Source organism: Dasypus novemcinctus, chromosome 7 (assembly GCF_030445035.2).
Source record: "Dasypus novemcinctus isolate mDasNov1 chromosome 7, mDasNov1.1.hap2, whole genome shotgun sequence".
In the NCBI taxonomy this organism is placed as follows: domain Eukaryota; kingdom Metazoa; phylum Chordata; class Mammalia; order Cingulata; family Dasypodidae; genus Dasypus; species Dasypus novemcinctus.
The window spans coordinates 124604841-124631463 of NC_080679.1; the positions used below are offsets into that span (position 1 = coordinate 124604841).

The window sequence follows — 26623 nt, forward strand, 5'->3', positions numbered from 1 at the left end:
GAGGGGCCATCTGCCCTGGTAGTTAACCCCATCGGCCATGACCATAACTCCCATGGGTCTCTTTATCCCTCAAAGGAACCAATATCTGGGGGTTGTATCTGCTTTATCTGTCTCTCTGACTCTGCTCAGTTGTGCATGAGGGCAATCCTTCTGCCAGCCTCGAGACTCTTTTTTAGAAACTCGTAGCCATATAAACTCATTTCTCCTTTCCATTTCCCCCTTACTTTAGGTCAAACAGCATTTTAAAGTCATGGTATTTTATGTAGACATGGATATTCTGCTGATCCGCGTTGAACCTTCCGTATAAGGTCATTTTCCAGTTGCATCATCAGTTGGTAGTTGATAGTGGTCCCACGTTGCCAGGGAGGCTCATCCCCGGGTGTCATGTCCCACGCTGGGGGGAACCTATGCCCTCATCTTATCCCTTCCCTGTACTAATACTTGCCTCTAGCTTATCATAGATTTCACCCATGTGGGCACTTCTCACAACCTCCCCGCCCCAACTTCTTTAAGTGTGTGATCCAATCTCTAGGTCTCTGAGACAGCTTGGTTTACTTATTCATATCAGAGAGGTCATGTAGTATTTGTCTTTCAATGCCTGGCTTGCTTCACTCAATGCAAGGTCCTTAAGATTTCATCCATGTTATCCCATGTGTTTTTACGTATTCCTTCTTTTAGCTGAGTAGTATTCCATTGTATATATATACCACATTTTATTTATCCATTCATCTGTTGGTGGGCATTTGGATTGATTCCAACTTTTGGCAATAGTGAATACTGCTGCTGTGAACATTGGTGTGCATATATCGGTTTGTGTCCTTGTTTTCAGTTTTTCTGGGTATATGCCCAGCAGTAGAATTGCTGGGTATATGGCAAATCAATAGCTATTTGAGAAACTGCCAAAACTGTCCTCCAGAATGGCTGGATCCTTCTGTATTCCCACCAGCAATGGATGAGTATTCCCATTCCTGCACATCCTCTCCAACACTCGTAGTCTTTTGTTTTTTTGATAGCCACCAGTCTTGTGGGAATAAGATGGTATCTCATTGTAGTTTTGATTTGCATTTCCCTAATAGCTAGTGATTTTGAGCATTTTTCCATGTGCTTTTTAGGCACTTGTATTTCTTTTTTGGAGAGGTGTCTGTTCAAATCTCTTGCCCATTTTTTAGTTGGGTTGTCTTTTCATTTTCGAGATATACGAGTTCTTTATGCATGCAGGATATTAATCTCCTATCAGATATATGGTTATATTCTCCCATTGGGTAGGCTGTCTTTTCACTTTCTTGACAAATGTGTTTGAGGTGCAAAAGGCTTTAATTTTGAGGAAGTCCCATTTATCTATTTGTTTTTTTGCTGCTTGTGCTTTGGGTGTGAAGTTCCTGAAGTCTTTTCCTATTACAAGGTCCTGTAGATGCTTCCCTGCATTGTTTTTGAAGGTCTTTTTGGTCTTGGCTTTTATATTTAGGTCTTTGCTCCATCTTGAGTTGATTTTTGTATAAGGTGTGAGATGGTAATCCTCTTTCATTCTTTTGCATATGGATATCCTGTTCTCCAGGCATCATTTGTTGAAGAGGCCATTCTGTCCCAGTTGAATGGGTTTGGTGGTCTTGTCGAATATCATATGACTATATATATATATGAGGATGTATATCAGAACTCTCAATTCAGTTCCATTGGTCAGTGTGTCTATCCTAATGCCAATACCATGCCCTTTTCACTCCTGTACTTTGAAGTATGTTTTGAAGTCAGGTAGTATGATTCCTCCAATTTCATTTTTCTTTTTCAATAATTTTTTGGCTATTTGAGATCTCTTTCCTTTCCAAATAAATTTCATAGTTTTTCTAGTTCATTAAATAATCCTTTGTTGATTTTTATTGGGATTACATCGAATCTTAGATCAGTTTTGGTGGATAGACATCTCAATATTATTTAGTCTTCCTATCCATAAACAGGGAATATTCTTGCATTTTTTAGGTCTTCTTTGATTTCCTTGAACAGTGTTGTGTAGTTTTCTGTGTATAAGTCTTTTACATCTTTAATTAAATTTATTCCTAGGTATTTAATTTTTTTAGTTTACTATTGTAAATGGTATTTGTTTCTTGATTTCCTTCTCAGTTGGCTTATTATTAGTGTACAGAAATGCTACTGATTTTTACACATTGATCTTATAACCTGTGACTTTACTGAACTCGTTTATAAGTTCTAGGTGCTTTGTCATAGACTTCTCAGGGCTTTCTATGTATAGGATCATGTCATCTGCAAATAATGAAATTTTGACTTCTTCCTTTCCAGTTTGGATGCCTTTTATGTCTGTTTCTTGCCTCAGTGCTTGAGCAAGTACTTCCAACACAATGTTAAATAGAAGGGGTGATACTGGGCATCCTTGTCTTATTCCTGATCTTATAGGGAAAGATTTTTAGGATTTCACCATTGTAAATCATGTTAGCTGTGGGTTGTTCATATATACCCTTTATCATGTTCAGAAAGTTTCCTTTTATTCCAATCTTTTGCAGTGTTTTTATCAAGAAAGGATGCTGTATTTGGTCAAATGCTTTTTCCGCATCTATAGATAGGATCATGTGATTTTTTTCCTTCAATTCTTTCATGTGGTGTATTACATTAATTGATTTTCTTATGTTGAACCTCCTTGCATACCAAGAGAGAATCTCACTTGGTCATGGTGTATAATTCATCTAATGTGTTGTTAAATACGATTAGCAAGTAGTTTGTTGAGGATTTTCACATCTAGGTTCATTAGAGAGATAGGTCTGTAATTTTCCTGTCTTGTGGTGTCTTTGATTGGCTTTTGTATTAGGGTAATGTTGGCATCATAGAATGAGTTAGGCAATGTTCCCCCTGTTTCTATTTTTTGGAAGAGCTTAAGCAAGATTGGTGTTAGTTCTTTCCAGAATGTTTGGTAGAATTCACCTGTGAAGCCATCTGGCCCAGGGCTTTTCTTACTTGGGAGGTTTTTAATGACTGATTCTATCTCTTTACTTGTTATTGGTTTGTTGACATCGTCAGTTTCTTCTTTCATCAATGTAGGTTGCTTATGTATTTCTAGGAATTTGCCCATTTCCTCTAAAGTGTCCTTCTTATTAGAATATAGTTTTTCAAAGGATCCTCTTATGATGGTCTTTACTTCTGTGGGGTGAGTGGGTGATATCCCCTTTCTCATTTCTTATTTTGTGTATTTGCATCTTCTCTTTCTTTTTCTTTGTTAGTCTAGCTAAGGGTTTGTCAATTTTATTGATCTTCTCAAAGAACCAGCTCTTGGTTTTGTTTATCTTTGCAAGTGCTTTCTTATTTTCTATTTCATTTAGTTCTGCTCTTATCTTTGATATTTCTTTGTTTCTTCTTCCTGCTGGGTTACTTTGTTTTTTGTTTTTTTTTACTAATTACTGCAAATGTGCAGTTAGTTCTTCAATTTTTGCTCTTCTTTTTTGATGTATGAATGTATGGCTATCAATTTCCCTCTCAGTACTGCTTTTACTGCATCCCATAAATTTTGGTATGTTGTGTTATCATTTTCATTAGTTTCAAGGTAGTTATTAATTTCTTTTGAGATTTCCTCTTTAACCCACTGTTTTTCTAATGGTGTGCTGCTTAATTTCCATATCTTGGTGTGAAATCTCAGCCTCTGGCCCTTGCAAATTTCCAGTTTCACTTCACTGTGGTCAGAGATATTATTTTGTATGATTTCGATCTTTCTGGATTCATTGAGCCTTTCTTTGTGGCCTAGCATATGGTCTATCTTGGAGAATGATCCATATGCACCTGAGAAAAATGTATGCTGTCTTCGGGTATAATGGGTGTAATGATCTGTATATGTCTGTTATATCTAGCTCCTCTAATATACTGTTCAAAGTTTTTGTTACTTTGTTGATTCTCTTTTGAGATGTTCTGTCCAGAGTTGATAGTGGTGTATTAAAGTCTCTCACTATAATTGTAGAGGCATCTATTCTTCACTTAGTTTTTCCAGTGTTTGCCTCACGTATTGGAGGCGCCCTTGTTAGAAGCATAAATATTTATGATTGTTCGTTCTTCTTGAAAGATTATCCCTTTCACTAATATGTATTATCCTTTATCCTTCTTTGTCTCCCATAATTGTATCACATTTAAAGTCTATTTTGTCTGGTAGTAATATAGCTACTCCTGCCTTTTTTTGGTTATTGTTTGTTTGCAAGATTGTTTTCCAGCCATTCACTTTCAACCTCCATGAATCCCTGGGTCTAAGATGTGTTTCTTGTAGTCAGCATATAAATGAGTCATATTTCCTTATCCAATCTTCCAGTCTGAATCTTTTGACAGGTGAGTTAATCCATTAGCATTCAGTGTTATTACTTTCAAGGAATTATTTAGGTTAGCCATATTTTGTTTGGACTTGTGTTTGTCATATTTTGTTTGTTTTGTTCCTTCTCTTTTTGCTTTTTTCTTGCTTTTACACTCTCCTCCAACTCTGCCTCTCCTGTTTTTTTCTTTCTTCCTGCAGAACTCTCTTTAGTATTTCTTGAAGGGCAGGGTTCTTGTTGGCATACTCTTTTAATTTCTGTTTATCTGTGAATATTTTGAACTCTCCATCATTTTTTGAATGCTAGTTTAGCTGGGTAGAGTATTCTTGGTTGGAAATTTTTTTCTTTTAGTACCTTGACTGTATCATACCACTGCCTTCTTGCCTCCATGGTTTCAGATGCAAAATCAGCACTTAATCTTATGGAGCCTCCCTTGTATGTGATGGTTCTCTTTCCTGTTGCTGCTTTTAAAATTTTCTCTTTGTCTTAATCATTGGATAATTTGACAAGTGTATGTCTTGGGGTGGGCCTGTTGGGATTTATGATATTTGGGGTGTGTTTTTCTTCCTGGACATGTACATCCATCTCTCTCAGTAGATTTGGGAATTTTTCAGCCATTATTTCTTCCAACACCCCTTCTCTCCCCTTTTCCTTCTCTTCTCCTTCTGGGATGCCTATAATACATATGTTTGTGTGTTTTGCATCATCATCAGGTCCCTAAGTTCCTGCTGTATATTTTCTATCTTTTCATCTATCAATTCTACTGTTTGTTTGATTTCAGATGCTCTGTCTTCCACATCACTAATTCTTTCCTCTGCCTCTTCAAAGCTGCTGTTATTTTTCTGAGAGTGTATTTTTGATTTCTTGAATTGTGCTGTTCATCACCATCATATCTGTTATCTTTTGTGTATGATTACAGTTTCTTCTCTATGCTCTCCAAGTGTTTTTTCTTAATATCCTTAATCTCTTCCTTTTCTTCATTAAATTGATCCATGATATGTTTTGAGAGCCTTGATTAGTTGTTCGATGTTCTGCTCCTCTTCCTGGTTTTTAATTTGGTTATTGGACTGGGCCATGTTTTCCTGATTATTGATTTGGTTTGTAGTTTTTTGTTGCTGTCTGGTCATCGTTTTATCTTGATGGGTTTATTCATTCAGTTGATTAGCTGCTTCTAGTCTCGAGGTTGGTAAGTCTTCTTTTTGTCACTTTGTTTTCTTATTCTATTTCCTTGTTGTTGGCTAAGTTCTCTTGAAGGAAAATATTAGGGCCAGAGAAAGCAAAAGGGGTAGGATAAGAAAAAGTATAGTGGTAGTATTGAGAGTAAATGTTAGCAGAAGACGCACATGAGGTCTTGAGACTGGATATTGGACTCATGTAAGCTCTGTATAGTTATAACAGTAAGAAAATTGGAGTACCCATAATGAGATAATAAAGTCAATATGGGGAGGAATATAGTATGAGTTAAAAAGGCCAGTGTGATCAGGAAGGAGGGAAAGAGAAATGAGGGGACAATAATATAAAGAGTGAATAAAGGATAGCAACAGAACAAAGGTATTAGAAATGAAAAGCCAGAAAAATTGGGGGCTAAACAAATAGAGGTGGAATGTAAGAGAAACAATAAACAATAGAGGATAGAAAGATGTTAAGGAAAGGGGATAGCGTTGGTAGCCATAGAAAAGAGGAAATAGAGGATGGGGAAACACAGCAAATAAGAAACACTCCCTGCAGCCATAATATAAAAAAAGAAAAAAGAAGAAAGAAAATGGGGTGGGGGTGGGGGAAGCAACCAAGAAAAAGAAAAAAAAAAGAAAAAAGGCCATGGTGGGGGTTAAAGTGGTAGGAGAAATAAGAAAACAAGCCAACAAAAAAGACCAGACAATGCTTCAAGTAAGGAATCCTCTTTGCAGTTAAATAAACCGCTTAGGAGTCTAACCTTCCCCTTTATCCCTTCCTCACTTCCCTCTCTCCCAGGGCAGCAGGAAAGCTGCACAAGGGGCCCAGCAGGAGACACAAATGGGTGAACCAACTCGCCACAGGAAAAATTAATGACTCAGTTCTTGGAGAGAGCACCCACACCTTGCCAGGAACCCTAAATATGCTATTGGAAGCCTGCAAAGAATGCCCCACTGTCCCTCTCCCTCAGGTGTGCTATGGGAGGGCCAGTTACCTTTCTGACTCCACCCTCTCCCAGACCAAGTCCCCCATCCCAGGGCATTTAGGTAAATCGGGTTTTCTCATCAGATTCACCCCTGCGCCCCTTTGTTCCTCCCAGGCTCTCCCCAATCCAGCTGGCACACTCCTCCAAGCTCAGGAAAAAAAAAGGGGGGGGGGGCTCCAAAAAATTGAGCCTGCACTCATCAGGACCCTCTGTACCTCCCACCAAAACTCTCCCACTCCTGGAGGCAGTCATAGACTGGAGGGGAATCCTGGACTTTGGGGAGCCCTGGATTCGGGAAGTGAAGTCTGTTATGCTGCAGACCCGAGGCACCTGCGTCCACAAAACGCGGGCCATGGCAGTCCAGGAACATGGACTGGGGGAAGACACACCTGGGGAACATGGAGCTGGGATCGCCGCCGCGCACAACTGACAGTCCCCAGTGAAGCCACAGCCCTCAACCCTAGGGGGAAGGGCCCCGCCCTCCCACCACCTCCCACCTCAGTGTCAGAAACCCCCAGTCCCACCTCCAGGATGCATCACCCCTGTCGCAGTCCCCCCAAAGCGATGTCCAGACACCTCGTGCCCTGCAGGCTGCTGAGCAGCCCCTCCAGCAAGATTCCAACCCCACCCAGCCGGTGCTAAGCAGGAGAGACTATGGGGTGTACTCAGATGCCTTCTTGCCCCACCAAATTTGTATTTTTTTTTTTTGAGTCTAATTATTGGCAGTCTTTTCTATGTTGATTTTTTTAAAAACTCCCAAAAGTTTTATTGAAATACTTTTACCCAGAGATATTCAGTATTTTTTTAATATGCTTATATTTTCACAGTGTTTTTTTTCAATTCTGAAATCAAAGCACCAAAACTTGGGATTTATTTTTCTCTTGAAATTAACAGCATTCTATGCTTTGGCTCCTTCTCTCCACCCCTTTACATTCTTTGCCCTCTTGGCATCCTTTTTCCATTTCCCTTTGCTCTCTTGGTCCTCTATTCACTGCTGCCATCTACATGGTAATCGATAGAAGATCAGATTTCTGAAGCCAGAGGTCTGCTCTCAGCTCTATCACAGACATAGGACTTGGGAGGAGCCCTCTTGGCTCTGATGCCTCAGTGTCCTCAAGTATAAAGTAAGGATGGTTGCCCTCCACCTGAAAACCCTCTGTCATGTGAGTTTCCTGTTACAACTCAAATTGTTGATTTTACTAATGAAAAACAATTCTTACTAATTTTCCCATCTCCTCATTCTAACTTTTCTTTACTGGGTTTGCCACTTTGGGATTATTATTATTTTTGCCTCTTTTCTTCTCCCCATGTCTAATCTGGCCACACAGGCTTACCAATAGCTCTTCTACAAGGTTATGCCCAAATCCAACCTTCTTGACTCACCCTATGTCTTAGTCTGCCACAGGGCTACTGATGCAAAGTGCCAAAAATGGGCTGGCTTTTATAACAGGAATTTTATTTGGGGTAAAAGCTTAGACTTCCATGGCCATGAAATGTCCAAATCAAGGCACCACAACTGATGTTTTTTCACCAAACTCAGCTACTGGTGATTCTGGAGCCCTGCCAAGTGGCGAAGCAGGTTGACCACTGATCTCTGCTGAATTCCTTGCCTTTCCCTCCAGAATCCACTGTCTCCCCTGTGCACAAGCAGGCTTGGGGCTTGTCTGTTACTGGGCCTCCTCTCACTCTCAGCTGCTCCATTCTTAGCGAGTTTGGCTGTGAGTGATCAGGCCCAGGGCTCGTCTCTTTAGCCTTGGCTATTCCATGGGCCCACCCTCTCAAAGGCCTCTTTCTGTGCCTCTGTGCTCCCCTGGTTCTAGACTCCTGCACCTCTCTCAGCCCTTGGGGCTTCCCTGTTTCCTGCAGTCCTCTCTCTCACATGGCAGGATCAACATGGCACCTTCCTTTGTCAATGTGTGTCCATTCATGTCAAACCCAGCTAGAGGGCAGAGACTCAACCTGAATCACCCCTCACTAATGTAGTCCAATCAAAAGGGTATCACACCCACAGGAATGGATTCTTTAAAAAACATAAACTTTTTCTTTTGGGCATTCATAAAAGAACTTCAAACTGTCATACCCTTCCACTAACCTAAGAGCATTTTGTGTTCACCCTTCTGCCTTTCTGCCTTCTCCTCTGCAGTCCACTCCTTGTGCCAGCGTGTGAAGAATTCTTTTCTGATGCCTTTTTCTTCATGTTGTTTTCCCATTCAAGAGCGTACAGTGCCTCCTTAACACTGACCACCTCAGTCAACTCTAACATGGCCCAATGTTGTTCTCAAAGTGTGTTCTCTAGACCAGGAACTTGTTAGAAATGCAAATTCTTCACCCACTCCTCACCTGCTGAATCAAAGACTCTGGGCACAGCCTGGCCCCATGTCCCAGTCCTCCACGGATTCTGATGCTTACTAAAATCTGAGAACCATGGGTCTATAGCTTTGTTGTTGAAGAAATGCTTTTACCTGTTTTAGCTTATTTGCTCCTGATAACAACCTTGAGGTAGGTAAGCAGATTTCTGTGTTACAGCCATGAAAGCAAGAGTAAGTCATTCGCTCAGCAGGAAACAGTGGAGCTGGATTCTGACTTAGGCCCTTTGATCTCAAAGCTCACAACATGTGCATGTTCATTGCCCCATGCTGCCCATTGGCATGGGCTCTTTGCTTCCATCAAGTTCATTTTTAACTGATCTCAAAGCTCACACCCTGTGCATGTCCATTGCCCCATGCTGCCCATTGGCATGGGCTCTTTCCTTCCATCAAGTCCATTTTTAACTGTCTCCTCCTACCCACTTTTTCCTTGCCTTTACCCTTGCCTCTCCAAGATGTGTGCTGATTCCTTTATCTCCTGTTCAGGGCCACATGTAAAGTTGAACTCGGGCTCTGGTGGGTCTCAGTACCCTTCATTCATTCACTGATTCTGTGGACACTGCCTGGCATTCATCTTGCAGACTCGAGCAAAACTATCTTCTCCATTCACACACATGCCATCCCCACTCACAGACATCACAGTTTATGTTCTTTCCCCTCTCCCCCTGTCCCTCAAAAGCACCTCAAGTGTCGCCTTTCTTGACAGAAGCAGTCTCACCATGTGGGACTGATTTCTGTATGACTTCTCCTGGAGCTTCCCTAATAGCCCTAACTAGACCATAAGTTCCTTATAAACCCAATCTCATCTTCTCCTTTTTGGTTCCCATGCAGAAATATCCCCTGAAATGTTCTGCACACTAGAAGTATTTAAGAAATGGTTATTAAATGAAAGAACGAATAAATAATAACTTGATCTGAGATCAGACTCTTAAGTCAATACTCTGTTTCGATTAAATGCATTTGCCTGGAGTGAAAACTTAAATCTAAAAGGTGCTAATATTTTATATTCACAGAAAGTCCATGAATTTCATCCTAATTTTGACCCACTCATTAACAACACATGGATCAACAGGTTCAGGGCACAAAAGCGGTTTCAACAAGCAGCACGCAAGGTAAGTCTCAGCACCAGATTGAAAGTTTAATTTATTTGATCATCAGCACAAGGAAGTTGAACAGTCGTTTTTTTTTAATAATGGTTTTATTAAGATATAAATCACATACCATATAATTTGCCCCTTTAACTTGTACAATTCAATAGTTTTTAATATATTCACAGTTGTGCAGCCATCACCATTATTTATTTTAGTAAGTTCATCACCTCTGAAATAAACCCCAGTCCCATTAGCAGTTTCTCCCCATTTCTCCCTCTTGCCCTCCATCTTCTGGTAACTGCTCATCTACTTTGTGTCTTTATGGATTTTGCCTACTCTCCACCTTTCGTGTAAAAGGAATCCGACATTTTTGTTACTGGTTTCTTTCCCTTAGCATGTCTTCAAGGTTCGCCCGTGTTGTTGCATGTATCATCCCTTCATTCCTTTTTGTGGCTGAATAGTATTCCATTGTATTAGTAAACTGTATTATTCATGCATTCATCAGTCAGTGGCTGCTTGGGTTGTTTCTACCTTTTAGCTGTTTTGGATTATGCTGCTATGAAAGTTGGTGTACAGGTTTTCAGGTGGACACATGTTTTCACATCTCTTGGATATATACTTTGCAGTAGAGTTGCTCTAGAACAAAGGGAGTTTGATGGATTCTTTCTGGAGAGAACAATTGATAATTCCTGTGGGATCTTGCTTCTAAAACTCAGGCTGGTGGCTGAAAGTGATGAGGCTTGATCCACCTCACACTGGTCTCCACGAAATACATTTCTAAGCATGGCTCCAGTGGCTTCCTCTTGTCCGGCTAAAATGAGGACTTGTTAGCCTTTGATGTCAGCAGTGTTCAAGGTACCATCAAGTCTGGCTGCAGCCACTCTTCGCCAGTCCCCTACTGTCCCCTTGTGCTCTCCCTGTCCCTCTCTTCTTCCAAACACCCCTTGCTCGTTCCCTACCACAAACTTGTATGTTTACACCTCATCCTCTGACTAAAATGCCTCTTCAGGTCTCCTCTATCTGTCTCCAACCCTCCCTGTTCTTTGGGCTAGCTCAAGTTCACCTTTCCTGGGAGAAGCAGTCCTTCAGCGCTTTAGTCCTGGGGTCTTCTTGGTACCCCTTGCATCTTGTGCCATCTGTGGGTCTCTGTCCCTGCTATGAGGTGAGGCTGCCCTGGGGACCATGAGGCACCTCCAGCAGGTCAACTCTGTAGAGCTCAGGCCTGAACTCTGGAGCCTGAATGCCCAAGCATAATTCTTGTAGCTGCTTCTCATAGCCTTATGCTCCTGGACTAGTTCCATAACCTCTGTGTCTTAGTTTCCTCATCCATACAAGGAGGATAATAATAATACCTTTCTTGAAGGGTCACCATGAAAGTTAAATGAGAAATTACACTAGGAACCCCCAAAGTTTGAGTTAAGCATTATCTTTCAAGCAGACCTTCAGCCTGGGTTGGTGGCCCCATTGAGTGACCTGGTCACCACCAACCAAGGCCCCTAGAGAGCCAGCGTTCCCAGTGAAGCTTTGCTGAGAACACATACAGAGAAGAAGGTGGTGGACAGAGACAGGCAAAGTGAGCTCTAGGGAGGAGGCTGCAGCAGTTGACAGAGGGGACAAATCAGCAAGAAGCTGGCCAGCCTTGCTTGCTGCAAGTGGGGCACCTGAACCCTTCTGGAAGGAGCCCTCCAGCCTAACAAAGCCCTGTCCAGAGTCATGTGCTTTGTTCTGAGTGCTGGCTCTCAATCCTTTCCTAGTCATGGAGAGTCCTACCAGTCCTAGGTCCAAATATATATTCCACCCAGTGGCTTCTTGCCATAATCCCAGGTAGTCACAGCCCAGGCCCTTAGCTCCAGCCTGGGCTGCGCCATAGGCCCCCTGCTTCCAGTCTCCTCTCAGCAGCCAGAACAGTGGCCTTTCCGAAGCTTAATGAGGATAGCAGCTCTCCCTTCAGAAAACCCTTCTCATTACAATTAGCATAAAATACCCATTTTAAAAAATCAAGGCTACAGGGCCTACTGGATCTCACTCTGTTCCTTAAGTATATCCTCAGGATCTTTGGATTTGCTAGTTTCCTTTCCTTGAAACTCTTCCCAAGGTGACCTCATCACTATTTCCTCATCATCCCAGTCTCAGATCAAACCTCCCCTCCTCAGAGAAGGCCTTCTCTAATGACCCTTGCACAAGGGACCAGATCCTCTTCCAGTCCTTCTGTCATGCCCTTGTCCATTTCCTTACAGTGCTGGTTTGTTTTCCCACCTAGGAGCTTATTGTGGCCACTCCCTCCCCTCCCCACACAACTTGGACTCTCAGCTTCAAGCAGGCTGGAACTACATCAGCTCTCCACTGCATCCCCAGCTCTTTGACTAAACAGGCCCAGAGTAGCCAATTGAGAACATTTGTTGAATGAAAGGGTCTCTTACAGAATGGCAAAGAGTGTTCATCATGGAACCAGTGATCTCTTCAGTCCCAGCTCTTGTACCTTCACTTTCAGTGGCATCCTCTCTAAATTTCAAGCAGGGTGGAGTGCATTATCAGGGCCCCTAATTCAAAGCTTTCTCTAGAATCATCTGTGTCTTCTGGCCTTTGGCTCTGAAAATTGCACAGTGGTAGCATTTTTCCTCAGATGCCTCCAAAAGAAGTGATGTAGAACTAATCCTTCTTTCCTGCTCTGGCAACATGTGAAAACCAGGGCTCATAAACTGGGTGGGACGAGCTCACCTGTTCCCCTGGTCTTTATTTATTTTCAAGCAAGTCACCCACTGCCTAGACCTAGAAGTCCCCATGGCCTCCGCGTGCGGCAGTGTGACGCTTTGTGAATTCTGACTTAGAGTGCTCCCTCAGCCCTCAGTTGTGGTTGAGGGAAGTGAATGAAATTGAGCTCCACAATGAGCACGTATCAATTATAACTTGAAATCATTGTTCTTCCCAATTCCAGATCATGGTTCACCTGCGATTAATCCGTATGCTGAATGCTGTTCATGAAATTGACAAAGCGAGGCCACTAAAAGGGGTTGGTCAAAGAAAACCATCACTTTTAGGTAAAGTATATCTTTGAACTTCAGCAATTTCAACCATGACTGAGGTTCCATTATAATAAATTTAGCTGAAAAGGAATAGTATTTTCAAAAATCATGCATCTTACTTTCTTATAGCTGCTGTAACAAATTACCACAAAATTAGTGACTTAAAAACAGAACAAATTTAGTGTCTTAGAGATCTGGAGGTCAGAAGTCTAAAATGAAGGGGTCAGTAAGGCTGCTTTTCCTCGCGGGTTACTGGAGAGAAGCCGTTTCCTTGCCTTCTCCAGCTTCAGGAGGCGGCCTGCATTCCTTGGCTCTTGGCACCTTCCTTTCATCAGTCCAATTTCTTCCTCCCCTTGGCTCCCCACCCTCCCCCTTCCCTACCCTCCTTTCTGTACTGGGGATTGAACTGGACCTTGTACATGGGGGCGGGTGCCCACCTACTGATCTACATCCATGCCCCCTTCAACCTTTCTTCATTGGTCATCAGGTCTCTCCCTGCCTCTGGCCCTCCAGCCTCTCTCTTATCAGGACCCCTGTGATTACATTGGGCCCACCCAGGTAATCTAGAATCATCTTTCCATCTCAGAATCCTTACTCACCTCTGCAATATCCCTTTTACCTTGTAGTGGAACATGCTCCCAGGTTCTGGAGATTAAGACACAGCCGCCTTTGGGGGCTGTTACCAGTCTGCCACATCCCGTAAAGCAAACCTTCATGCTGGGTCTGGCCAAAATACCTGCCCAGTTGACAGCAGACAAGGCCGACCCAGGCCAGGTTGTGGCATCTGTGACATTGGACTGTGGCTCCAACCTCTGGTTTTGTGTCTTCTGCTCCCTCTTGGAAGCAGGGGGACTAGGACCATTGTCACACTTGCTGATTGACTGAGTCTGGCATCATCTCAATGTAAAATTTTTACAGAAAGTTTTGATCTCATGTTGTGGGACACAAGTCTTTGCTATTTAAAAAATCCAACCCTCCAATCCCCAGGTTCGTTGGGGCTTGTTGGAGGCCCATTCTCAGTAGCTTCTGGGTGTCCCAAAGGCATAGTCCCATCCTCTCCCAATATCAGTCTTTCCAATCCATGGATCTTCTGAAGGTGCCCAGGTGGCCCTGACCCTTCCAGTCTCATTCTATTCTGCCTTGCCTGACTGTCTCGGCCTCCCTCAGGCTTGTCACCCTTGCCAGCAGCAGCCACATGCTCCTTTCTTCCTCACTGCCAAGATCCAGAAGTATGTATAGCCTGTGTTTTTCAAAACATTTTACAGCATTTTAATGATTTACACTTTTCCTCCCATTTTAGTTTGCTTTGTTGCAAAAAGCAGATACCAGAAAACGAGTTGGCTTTTCTTTTAAGATTTATGTATTTATTTATTTCCAACACACACTCCCGCCACACTGTCTGTGCTGGCTGTCTGCTCTCTATGTCTGTTTTTTGTGTGCTCTCTGTGTTGGCTTGCCTTCTTTTAGGAGGCACTGGGAACTGATCCCAGGATCTCCCATGTGGGAGGGAGGTGCCAAATTGCTTGAGCCACATCTGCTCTCTGCTTGCTGTGTCTCCTTGTTGTGCCTCCTCATTGTGCCTCCTCATTGCGTCATCTCATTGTACCAGCTTGTCTTCTTTAGCAGGCACTAGGAACTGAACCTAGGACCTCCCATGTGGTAGATGGACACCCAACTGCTTGAGCCACATCTGCTCTCCTCGACTGGCTTTGTACAGCGGGAATTTATTAGCTTACAAGCTCACTGATTTGAGAGTGAGAAAAATGTCCAAGTGAAGGCATCCTCAGGTGATGCTTTCTCCCTGAATACACTTGCCAGTGATCTTTTATTTCTCTGTCACATGGCGAGGCACATGGTGGCATCTGCTGGGCTCTTCCTTCTCTTCCAGGTTTCATTGCTTTCAGCTTCATGCCTCTGTAGTTTGCTGCCTCTGTCTCTCTGTTCATCCCATTTATAAAGGACTCCAGTAAGAGGATGAAGCTTGTCAAAAGGCCCTACTTCAAATACATTTGCACCCACAGGAATGTACTCGCTTTAAGATAATGATTTTCTGTGGTCCATACAGTTATAAACTACCATACTTCCTGTATTGTTTATGTCTCTGATTTTGAACTTCCAATCGAGAAACTGTCTGTATAAAAAATATTTAAAAATTTCTCTGCATATTATGTGTGGCTGTCTCTAAAATCTACTCATATACTTCTTTAGTTTAATCTTTTCTTTTTTCTTTCCTTGCAAAGACAAAGAATATTCATGAGAAATACCTTAATTGGGAATTATAAGTTTTGGGAAAAATATTTTAAAACAAATTTTTTCTTTAAAACTGGAGAAGCAGTTGAGCTTAGGAAAAAAGGGGATAAAAAATGGGGGAAACTATATAGACATCTTACTTTTGCAGTGGTGTGTGACACATATCCAAGAGGCGGTCAAAATATTAAACTGAAGATGGTAGTTTCCCATAAAATACTTTAAGAAGCCCTAAAAGTGCTGTTTTCTCTCCACCCATAGACGAAATTCCCTCCAAATACCTTTTTCTGCCTGGGATGAGTCAAGATGATTACTCCATCCAGTTCTCTGTGTCACCCAACGTTGTGCTGCCCTTTGCCTTCCCATCCTACAGTCCTCCACAAGGCTCCGATGAGTTGGTGGGTGCTGTTAGCCTGAGGCATGGGAGAGGATGGGGTCCGACCATAGTTGGGCAGCCAAGGCAAACTCCAGTCCATTCCCATCCCCTAACCTCTTCTAGGGACGTTCTCAAGGAGATCTGTGCCCAGGGAACTGGGCCCAGTGGGAAACCAGGGATCATCTCTTTGCATCTTCCTTGCATCTGATACACCTGTGCAGAGCTTCCTGGTAAACTGGGCTGGGTCTTGCCCAGCCTGGAATCTGGCTCAGAGCACTAGAGCCCTTTCCAAGAACCCAGACCCAAGAACTGGTGTGAGAGCAGAAGGGCAGAGAGAGAAACCAAGAGAGCCAGGCCTGGCTCCAGGAGACAGGCTGTGCTCATCAGAGCCCTTCTGCTGCATGGGGTAATGGGTATGCCAGAGAAGGGCAGCCCCCAGATTTGTCACCCAAGCTAGTAATTAGGAAATGTGTCCCCAGAATCTAAACCATCAGACTCACAATTCTCTCCCTATACGTAGTTCTCTCTTTCTCTCTTAAAGGGGGTGGGCAGGAGGTATGACAGTTCTTTTTCTTATGGGCATAATGATGCATTATAATAAAAATAATAGCTAACCTTTACAATGCATTTACTGAGCGTCAGGCAGTATCTAAAGAGCTTTAGTGGTATCCACTCATTTGATCTGCGACAAATCTATGAGAGTGCCTTATCATTTTACAGATGAGGAAACTGAGGCACAGGGTCACATAGCCACTAATAAAATGTTGCCCACATTCTCCAAGTTAATGATAAAAAGTGTGATTAAATCAATATCGAAGAGTATATGCAAAATGATTTTTAATTTCAGAGAATAAATGTGCCATTCATATTCCAAAATACTTGCTAAGCATTGCAGATTAATGTCCTCAAGAATTACAAGATCAACTCTCAGAATCCATGTGTTTTTTCACATAAATAATTAAATGGCTTAAAATATCAGACTATTTATCTCATATGAAATAATATATTTGTGATTTTCAAGCAAGAATAAATGCCTAATACTCAGTAATTAATGAGGTATGGATGAAAAGCAATTTCCACATGTTCCTTTGGAACCCATCTGAGTATCCTGAATAATTCAAACCTTATACATTTCCTTTGGTCCTTAAGTTCTATGAAGACTTCTCTGCTGGTCAGGGCTGATGAAAAATGGAATGTTCACTTTTCTTATCTATAAAGTATTATTGATTCCATAAATTTCTGTATTTCATCCTTCCTATGATCCACATTCTTTTTATATTTATCATCTAAGTAATTCAGAAATATTTCATGCAGAATTGCCTATTAGCATGGTCTCATACTAATTTAGTGACGGTGTCTTAGCATAGATGAAATACGGTATTTCTTGAGTGCACATAATATGTCAGCCACTATCCTAGGTTCTGTGGGTGTCTGAGACAGAAATTAGCACTCAGAATGCGTATTAGGGGTGCTTTTAGGATTAGCACGTGTGAGGGGGCAGGGACAGAAGGACTGGGAGGGACAGAGGCTTCAATCCACACATCGGCTGAACTGCGATGAGCTCTGAAGCTGCGGTAGTTAGAGGCCCATGTATTTATACCCTTGCCTCTTGACCTTCAATGAAGTCAGTGCCTGAAGAGGGTTGACCCTTAGAGCTGTTTCTCTCAAGAGGACTCCTGGCAGCTTGGAGACATCGTCCTTCGCCTGGAGGGGATTCTGGGTGGTGCTACAGTAGAAAATAAAAAAGATAAATCACATACAGAATCTTCCCTCAAGGAATTCATCACTCCTGAGGAGATGAAACATGAATGCAAATAAGTACAATTCCAACTTGGATCTGTATTGTAGCATTAAAAAGTAGTATAACTTCTTTCCTCAAGTATGACCCTAGAATGTAGGTACCCAGTTTCATAGATAGCTTTATGGAAGAATCAAACAAAGTCCTCAGGGTTTAAATTAAGATTGAAGTCATAGGCATAATGGACTAAAGGCATTTTCACCCCACTGCCATTCCTTGAAACTGGAATGGAAAATGCAGGTGAAAGCTCCATTTTCAATGAAATGAGAAACTAGTCGCAAACCATACATTATACTGTACGTCCAGCCCAAATCATAAAATTTGAGTCAAACCCCCCAAGAAGCTATGAGCCTGTCCATCCTTCTTAAGGCTTAGGGCAGGATGCCATTTTTTCTGGTATCACATCCCTAAAAGGCCTGCCCAGGGATTCTTTGATGGTAGTTACAAGCAGGTCAGAGGCATGCAGGGAAGGAGGAGGGACTGCTGTTGGAGATGCAAAATGGCAGGGGAGGTCAAGGCAATATGCCAGTCATAATCTGTGGTCTACCCTCCTCTCCAAGGAAAATGGATAGAGGTGAAGCTAGTGAAGGAGGGAAGGAAAGCAGCACCCATCAGATCACCAAAAAGAAAGCTGGTTATTTACAGAGTGTCTCTGAGAAAATACCTTCCTTCTGGACCCCTGAAAAACAAGAGAGAGACTTATATCCAGGATGGAAGGCATTACAAATTTGAGAGATAAATCCAAACTGCAGTACCCTGCTTTATTCCTCTCCACTCTAGTCTGCAGCTAATGATCTCCATGGAACTGTCTTCATTCAAAGATGGATGATAACCAGAACGGGGTCAGTAGAGGATTTTGCCTAGATACCAGGGCAGAGCAGTGAGAGGAATGGGAATGGAGGAGGAAGAAGAGGAAAAGAGAAAGGGCGTCAGCAGATAAGAACATTAAGTAGAAGAAGAATTGACCCAGGAAACAGAGGAAGAGTTTGGAGGTGGAAGGCAATCTTCATATGCTCAAAAATTTTTTAGATATTACTATCTTCCTGAAACAAGAATTCGTAAAGGTGATATGGGGAGAGGGGCATTCTAGAAATTGTCATGTTCTTTTCAGTTTCACCTCAGTTTCCTTTTCTGTTAAACTTAAAAATTTCCTTTAATGTTTGCTGTAATTTTAGAACCATATATATTTGGATCCCATTTCCAAAAGTTGCTTTCATCTTTATGCCTGTATATAGGCAGAAGAGATCTGAAATCATGTTTACCAAATCCAAATGCTAGAATTTTGAATGAATGTTTACCTTCTTTTAGTACTTTCTTATTGCTTGATTGAAAAAATGAACATTGTCATTTTTACAAACATGAAACCACAAATCCAGAAGACTGTGATATATAATCATTATTCCCCTTTTGAAGAGGAATACCAGTGAAAATTCTAGAAATACTCCTTTGGACCACATGAACTTACTGCTAGTTAACCACTTTTGACCTACATAATTTGCAGTTTCATATGAAATTTTTCAGGATAGCAATGCCAGACAAAAGGATAGATTTGAATATTAGAAGCTTCCCTCCTCCCCAAGGCCAACCACAATTGGCTTTTAATCAGGAAAACATCCTGGGCCATCAGTGAATTACAACAGTCATCATCTCCATATCTCTCCATATCTCAGCAGTGATTTGAGAGTAGAGCCAACTAGTATTCTTCCAGGCTGGTTTTCCAATCAAACTGCTGATTGATTCCACAGCTATGTACAACCTGAGGAACAGAGGCTTAAACACACCTCTGCATGCGACACTCTTGGGAAATGAAAAGAAAGATGAAAATGGTTGGTTGCTGGAGTTTTCCTCTTTGAGAAAGAATAGAAAAGACCTCAGAGACAGACATGCCTCCAATGCCAATTCCTTAAAAAGGCAGAGTGTGCGTTTTGGGCTACAGGCTTGGGTTTCAGTCCTGGTACCACCAAGCACCTATTCCTTAATTCTTTGGAGCCTCAATTTCCTCATCCATGAAGTGAGACCTTAAATTTTATCAGCTGTTGATAGGATTGGATGATCTAATACATATAGAGCTCTTCACGCATTTCCTGGCATATAATAAATGCTCAATATATGTTAGCTATTATGTATTATAACTGCCCCCACAGCTCCTAGTAAGGGCATAAGTTAGGATCACAAATTCTTCAAGTTTTCTTTATGAGGCTATCCCAAACAAAGAAAGATGAACCTTGTACAGTGTTTTTTTACCTGACTTGGTGAATGCTTACTTTCCTAAGAAATCAACTCCTTTACACCTGTACAGCAGACTTTACACCCTGCTGTCCACTTGGACTACAGGTATACAGTAGTGTCTGTATTCCACCCCACGCTAGCGTCACTTCAGAGAGAAAGCCAGTGCCTTGCAACACTTCAGAGTGCCATTCTAGTTGTATGTTCTGTCAGCAGAAGTAGAATTTCACCTAGTCTTTAGTAAATTAATAAGAAATCTCATCCAAGTGGTATAAAAACCAGGGCAAAAATCAATCTCAGATTATTTGGTGCTACCAATAACTACTTTCCTATGGTAGGAAATCAGAGAAAACTAGGTTTCCTCATAATTCCTGGGCTGATGTTTCTTGGTGCATTTTGAGTTGTTTGGACCCAGTTTCAAGTTTACCACTGGCATTTGTGTTCCTCCAGCTCAGTGGGAATGTGGCCCTCCTCAGTCCTGAGAGGCATAACCAGAGCTGCTCAGTACCCTGTGCGTGGAGTAGCAACTGGGGTCGGGAACAGTGTTCCTTGAGAACTGTCAAATTCCCCTTTCAAAATGTAGTGGAAATAGAAGCTTTTACTCTGTGGATTATGTGCCAATTTTAAACTTTTCACACTTTAGGCTCCTGATGGTCTTGGACTGGTCCCAGTTAAGTCTTCAGAAGTTCAGATCAAGCAGTGTTATTCCTTCTTGAATTTGCAGGTCAGACCTGTCACATGGCATTCGTTGATTGTGTTTCTTATGAAGTCAACAAAATATTTTAAAATTTGAATTGTATTATTTTATCATTTTGTTCTATTATGGGTGATACTGGGTAGCACACTACGTATGTTTTTCTGCTGTTATTTTATTGTATGTGTGAGGTGTAACAGATCCTTTTTGCTGAACGTGGCTCACACAGAGCAGTATCTTAACTATGATATACCACAGATTGTGCATACATGGAGCTCTGCAAACTGCGTTTATTAGAAACTTGAGGAAAAAATGCAAGATGAAGTGAATAAGAGTTAGTTGACCTCTCTTGAGGTATATGACCACTTCTTTTTTTGAAAATGTAAATCATCTAAATTGACCAGCCAGTGTTGGGTGTCTTTCTACAGTTAAAACATCTGGTATGGGAGAGGAAGTATGAACCTTTATGTGTGGTGGGACACAGAAGAAGGCTCTGGACTGACATCTATCTGGTGCTGGTCCAAATTAGCAGTCGCCACAATCTCCAGTTACAACGTGATGCTTGTTTTACTTTTAACATTGGGTGGCTCAGAAATGCTGTTGTTTAGAAATAGATCCCACCCACCCCTTGAAGTAACCCAGCATGTGTGGTAGTACTCAAGAAGGGTAAAGGATTTTGAAGGATATCCACTCAGTTGTCTTCTTTCATTGTCAGGTCCCTCAAGTGTACCAAATCAAGGGGTATCAGCCATTCTCTATCCAGAAGTCATCGACAAGTTACAAACCTCAAAAGCTTGCTCGAGCCCTGAAGCAAGGAGCTGAGGTAACATGTCCCATCTCCCAGAATTGCCCCAGACTCCCTCCCCCACCCTACTGTGGCCTAGAGTCTAACTGCCTCCTTTGGTCCTTGTGAAGGACGAAGCCACCACCATCATCACCCTTCCAAAGCAGGATGCCATGCCTCAGCTCTCTGGAAAGACCTCGATCTTGAACATGAAGCCACCTGAGGCCTTGGCCAAGTCCCTAGACTATGATCAGCTTTATATTTTTGTAAGTGACAATCTTTTGTTCTCTGTTCCTTTATTTCAACAGTGAATGACTTTATAAGAAAACTGAAGCATTAATAGGGAATATGTTTCAAATGTTAAATTATATCTCATCTTGGAAATTGCATGCCAGCATTTATTATTTGGAGAATATCTGCATTTCTATCTTTCAAGAATTGTAGCATTTGTATTCATGCTTTTGTCATTAGCTGTACATACATTCATGGTATTATAAATGAAGAAGAAGAAAGAAAGAGAGAAAGAGAAAGAAAAAGAAAGCAAAATCACCCCAAACCCTGTCACTCAGGATTATTGTCACTACAGTGCTGTTTCCTTTTTCTGTCCTTGGGCAGAGATGTAAGTGTCCCTGCCACACATGCCACACATGCCTCTCAGTTTTGTGTTTGGTTTTTCTATAACCTCACTTGATTAACTGCCCTGAAGCACACTCTACTCAGGCCACTACCCTGCTCAACATTCTTCACTGGCTCCCTGTTTTCTGCGAAATCAAGCCCAATCTCCTGTTGGCCAGTAATAACACCCCAACCCTGTGGCCCCCTGCTGCACATGTCCCAGCCACATTGTGGGCCCTCTTCACTTACCCCTGTCTACCCTCACATGGTTTCTCTCTTCTATCCTTCCATTTCCGTCTACCCAATCCTGGTGGCATCAGATCCAGACAGGAAATCTGACAAGGTTCTATGTAATAATGTGACCATCAGTGAAAATCCACAATCATCGCCCAAGTTATGTTCTCTTTTTTTAAAGATTCATGCACACAAGCACACACCTGTGCACATTCACTTACACACGTGCACACATGGAATTAAGTATGGACCACAATGTAAGCACAGATGTCACCTTGTTTGAAAGCTATTGTCTCAGAGTCTATACATCAGTTTAAGTAAATATGATATGAGTAAGTTATAAGAATATCGCTGTGGAAGGGAAAAGGTTTTATGGTAGATGTGTGGGAGTACTGTATATTGTATATATGAATTACTGTGGTCTAGGGCTCTTGTAAAGAGAAAGTTTAATAATTAGAAAAAAGAAAAGAAAAAGATAGGATGTAGAATTTTTTCCAAATCAACACGTATTCTATATCTAACCTTTAAACCCATCGCTATATGCCATTTTACTAGTAAGGGATCCTGACATTATATTGGGCTTCAATTTTCAGGAAGTTTTGGATCACAGAGTGGTTCAACAATGGCAGCGGAGGAATACTGATATAGGATACTATTGACAGGTGATATATGGCTGACAGGGAGCTATACAGGGCATATGTCCAGGGTGCATGGTAATGTTTGGATATACTCATAGTGGCAACAATTAAAAACTACAGCTGGGGGGGTACTGCATTCCTGGCCGGGGGTGCTCTGTCGTGGTCCCTAGGGGAGCAGCGGCAGTCCCCCAGGTGCAACGGTAAGGACCAGGAAGGAATGAGGGTCCAACAGTGAGACCATGACACTAATGACTATGCTTGTGAGCCTATATGCCTGAAATAAGAACAAGGCCTGGAGCAGCACTGTGCCTAGGAATTTCCTCCTGACAGCCTTCATGTTACTCAAATGTGGCCAGTCTCGAAGCCAAACTCAGCAAGTAAATGCAATGCCTTCCCCCCAGCGTGGGACATGACACCCGGGGATGAGCCTCCCTGGCACCGAGGGATCACTACCAAGTACCAACTGATGATGCAACTAGAAAATGACCTTGAGCTAAAGAGACCCACAGGTTCTATGGTCATGGCCAATGGGGTTCACTGCCATGTCAGATGGCCCTTCTTTGGAGCTGGTGTTTCTGCGTGATGAAACTGGACTCAGATGGGATCTCTTTTCACAAGACTTTCATGCTACTTTACTGGAATTGTAGTTGGTGTTGGGGTTTAAGATATATTTAGGGGATTTGAATCTCTGGATGGACAATATGATAGCCAGGCCCTGAGCCTCAACAGACTTCAGCTCGTACACTCTGATTTATTGGACTCACCCCACTCAGCTAAGATGGAGTTGAAGAAGGACAACCACCACACAATGGAGCCTAGAGTGCCTACAACTGAAAGCAGGAGGATTGCATCCTGTATCCATGTGGAATCTGAGCCTCCTCTTGACATAGAGGTGCAACAGACACAACCAATCCAAGGTCCACAGAGAAAAGGTGGAATTGGAGTGGGAAAAGTGGACATGGTGGCTGATGGGTATGAGGCATGGCAGGAAGAGATGAGATGTGGAGGCGTTTTTGGGACTTGGAGTTGCCCTGGATGGTGCTTCAGGGGCAATCACTGGACATTGTAAATCCTCCCAGGGCCCACTGGATGGAACGTGGGAGAGTATGGGCTATGATGTGGACCATTGACCATGAGGTGCAGAGATGCCCAGAGATGTACTTACCAAATGCAGTGGATGTGTCATGATGATGGGAGTGAGTGTTGCTGGGGGGGGGGGGGGAGTGGTGGGGTGGGGGTGGTGGGGTTGAATGGGACCTCATATTTTTTGAATGTAATATTTTTACAAAATGAATAAAATTAAAAAAAAAAACCAAAAAAAAGAAGTACCTGAGACACTACTTAGGCATTTTCCGTCTCTTCCATATAAGCTCTGCCTCTCATGTGGGCAGAGCTGCTGATGGTCATAGCCAAGGTTGCTCAGCTACTTGGTGTAAGAGCAGCAACAAAAACCCACCTGAGAGCCCAGATTCCCTACCTTGCCCCTGCTCCAAAATTGAGGTTCCCTTCCTCTGTGAGCTGTGATGTTAGCACTTTGGGCATCATGGGACGCACTCCTCATAGTCTTATTGGGTGAGGGAAGTGTTCCACAGAGACATGGAGAATCTTATAGCTGGAACTCACCTCACAGGACATTTCCACCTTTCATTTAGTGGCAGGGCCCTCTCATCAAATGGAATCTGACCTGGAAAGCCAACAGGTAAAATGGAGGCGGCTCTGGCTGCTCAGATTGCGTTGGGGTCAGGGGCTCTGCCCACACCTCCTCTGCCCTCAGGGCATCCCCAGAGGGGTGTCCCTGCACAAACCTGGGCTTCCCCACGGTAGGCTATAAAACCTCTCTTCCACCTCTGGTCCCCAGATCCACCCATTACGCTCCTCTCCCATTCTAACAGAGGGAAACCTGCAGCCTCGAGAGGTCAAGAGAATTTTCCCTAGTCAGGCTCGTACTTTCTTGGAAAGTATCAGAATTTATTTATTTATCCATTAATTCCACAAATACTTGGGCACAGATTCCATGTACAGGGTGGGAACCCAAGCACGGCTGTGCTCAGGGACAGCCTCCTCTGTGGCTCCTTTCTATGAAAGCCTTGTGTTCATATCATTCCCTACTTTTTGCTAGTGGACACGAGCAGAGGACGAGGGAATCTGAGGCCCTCTGCTCTGGGGAGCATTATCAGGGATGGTGGCTAGATCAGATGCCCGTTTCACTCCCGTGGAATTTTTGGGTCTATCAGCTCTGCCTGTGTTTGGAAGACAAAAAAATCTCAGGATTTGCTTGCAGAGCTAAACTTTCTAGGTAAAGTTTCACCTATGAAATTTTCCCTTAGTCGATGAATTTTTGTTCCTAATTTACAATCCACTCTTATGCTATTTTCTCCATTAAGAGATTCTTAGTGGACTATAAAATTTGTCCCAGTAATTTCACATACTAAAATGTAGTCATTGGTTTCAGATCATTGGAAGTCCCCAGGGGAAGTGGACTTGGCCCAGTAGTTAGGGCATCCATCTACCACAAGGGAGGTTTGCGGTTCAAACCCGGGGCCTCCTTGACCCGTGTGGAGCTGGTCCATGAGCAGTGCTGATGCATGCAAGGAGTGCCGTGCCTCATGGGTGTCCCCGTGTAGGGGAGCCCCACGCGCAAGGAGTGTGCCCCGTAAGGATAGCCACCCAGTGCGAAAGAAAGTGCAGCCTGCCTAAGAATGGTGCCACCCACATGGAAAGCTGACACACAAGATGATGCAACAAAAAGAAACACAGATTTCCATGCCGCTGACAACAACAAAAGCAGACAAAGAAGACACAGCAGATAGACACAGAGACCAGACAACCGGGGTGGGGAGGGGGGAGAGAAATAAATAAAAAAATACATCTTTAAGAAAAAAAAAGAAAGAAAGTCCCCAGGATGTATTTCCTCTAAAAGCATTGGGAAAATTGGCAGAGGTTCCCTATTTCTCAATCTTGCCCCACATGGATTTTTCAATAACTCTAAGCCCAGAGCCTCTTGATAGGAAGGCAGGTTCCTGTCTTCTAAGGACATTACCTGGGCATATACTCCAGCAAATAACAGTGTAAATGAAGAAAAAAGGAACACTTGGCTTTCAAGAAATAATAACTGACTTCCACTCTGTACAAAATGAAGTAACAGGGTCTGAATTTCCTTCCCATCCTGCCTGAATCAACTGAGAAACTGACAAACATAGGAAAACATACATTGGGCATCAACTAACAAAGGACAGTGATCCCTGAGAGATGTTAAGTAACAGAGGTAAGCCTTGCGGGTTACCTGGAGAGAGCATCCAAGCTGCAGCAAAAGTTGGGGAACCCACACTAAGCCCAGGATTCTTCCTAAGTTGATGAGAAGGAATGAGGGGGCTAAGGGGCTGAGAGGTCATGGGACAGGATACAAGGGAGGAGAGAGGTGCAGAGAGAAAGTTCTGGAGCTGGGTCTCTCTCAAGTCAGCACCTGAATACTGATCAGCACATGTGTGTCAGGAAACTGCCCAAAGCCAGGAAAGAATAACTCCAAAGGACTCAAGGAGGCAAACCAGAAACTCACACAGGGCAAAGAGAGTTCCACTTCCCACTGCCAGAGTAGAAAACCCTGTAATTCAGGAGGCACCTGGTAGGGGACTGACCACTGGCTCACCCAGGTGGCTATGAAGCATGACAGCCATTGGAGATGAGGAGATGGCCATTTCCAAAAAGGTTTCATTGACCACATTTGGCCTGAGGCTGACCAAGAGAGCTGGCCAAGTGGCAACCTTGTGGACCCTCTGTCAACCAGAGACGCTCCTGAGGGCCATGCAGCAAATTCTCTTTCCCCTGGTGTTGTAAACATCTCCCCTGGTCACCACCTCATAGGGGACACCCAGTGCCACCCACGTCACACTCTGTCCTTGTCCCTGTGCCCTGACTCTCTCGCACTGAGTGCTCATTGAGATGTGTGCTGGATCGTTCCTTCCTGGGGGAAGGCAGACCCTCCGTGGCCCTCACTGCCTCCCTGCCTTCCCCCTCTCTTCACATCCACCCCTTCAGCCAAATCCGTCTCCCCATCACATCTCCTCACTAACATCCCCTGGTC

General features: G+C 43.0%; 1 protein-coding gene across 12 annotated transcripts in view; it reads left to right on the forward strand.

The window, feature by feature from the left end:
• Positions 1-26623, forward strand: part of LOC101419459 (cilia- and flagella-associated protein 221-like) — a 93702-nt gene that overhangs the window by 48347 nt on the left and 18732 nt on the right. For 9 of the 12 annotated variants that reach the window (XR_011649294.1, XM_058301119.2, XM_071216488.1 and 6 more), the window contains 6 exons: positions 9830-9928; positions 12843-12945; positions 15439-15575; positions 20221-20301; positions 20987-21094; positions 21187-21321. Coding sequence is in view for 11 of the 12 variants with exons in the window: in XM_058301119.2 (XP_058157102.1) it covers positions 9830-9928; positions 12843-12945; positions 15439-15575; positions 20221-20301; positions 20987-21094; positions 21187-21321 (663 nt within the window). In the remaining variant the exon portion in view is untranslated. Of the gene's footprint in view, positions 1-9829; positions 9929-12842; positions 12946-15438; positions 15576-20220; positions 20302-20986; positions 21095-21186; positions 21322-22497; positions 23739-26623 lie in introns of those variants that run through there. The other 3 variants (XM_058301125.2, XM_058301121.2, XM_058301122.2) reach the window with 3 other exon arrangements.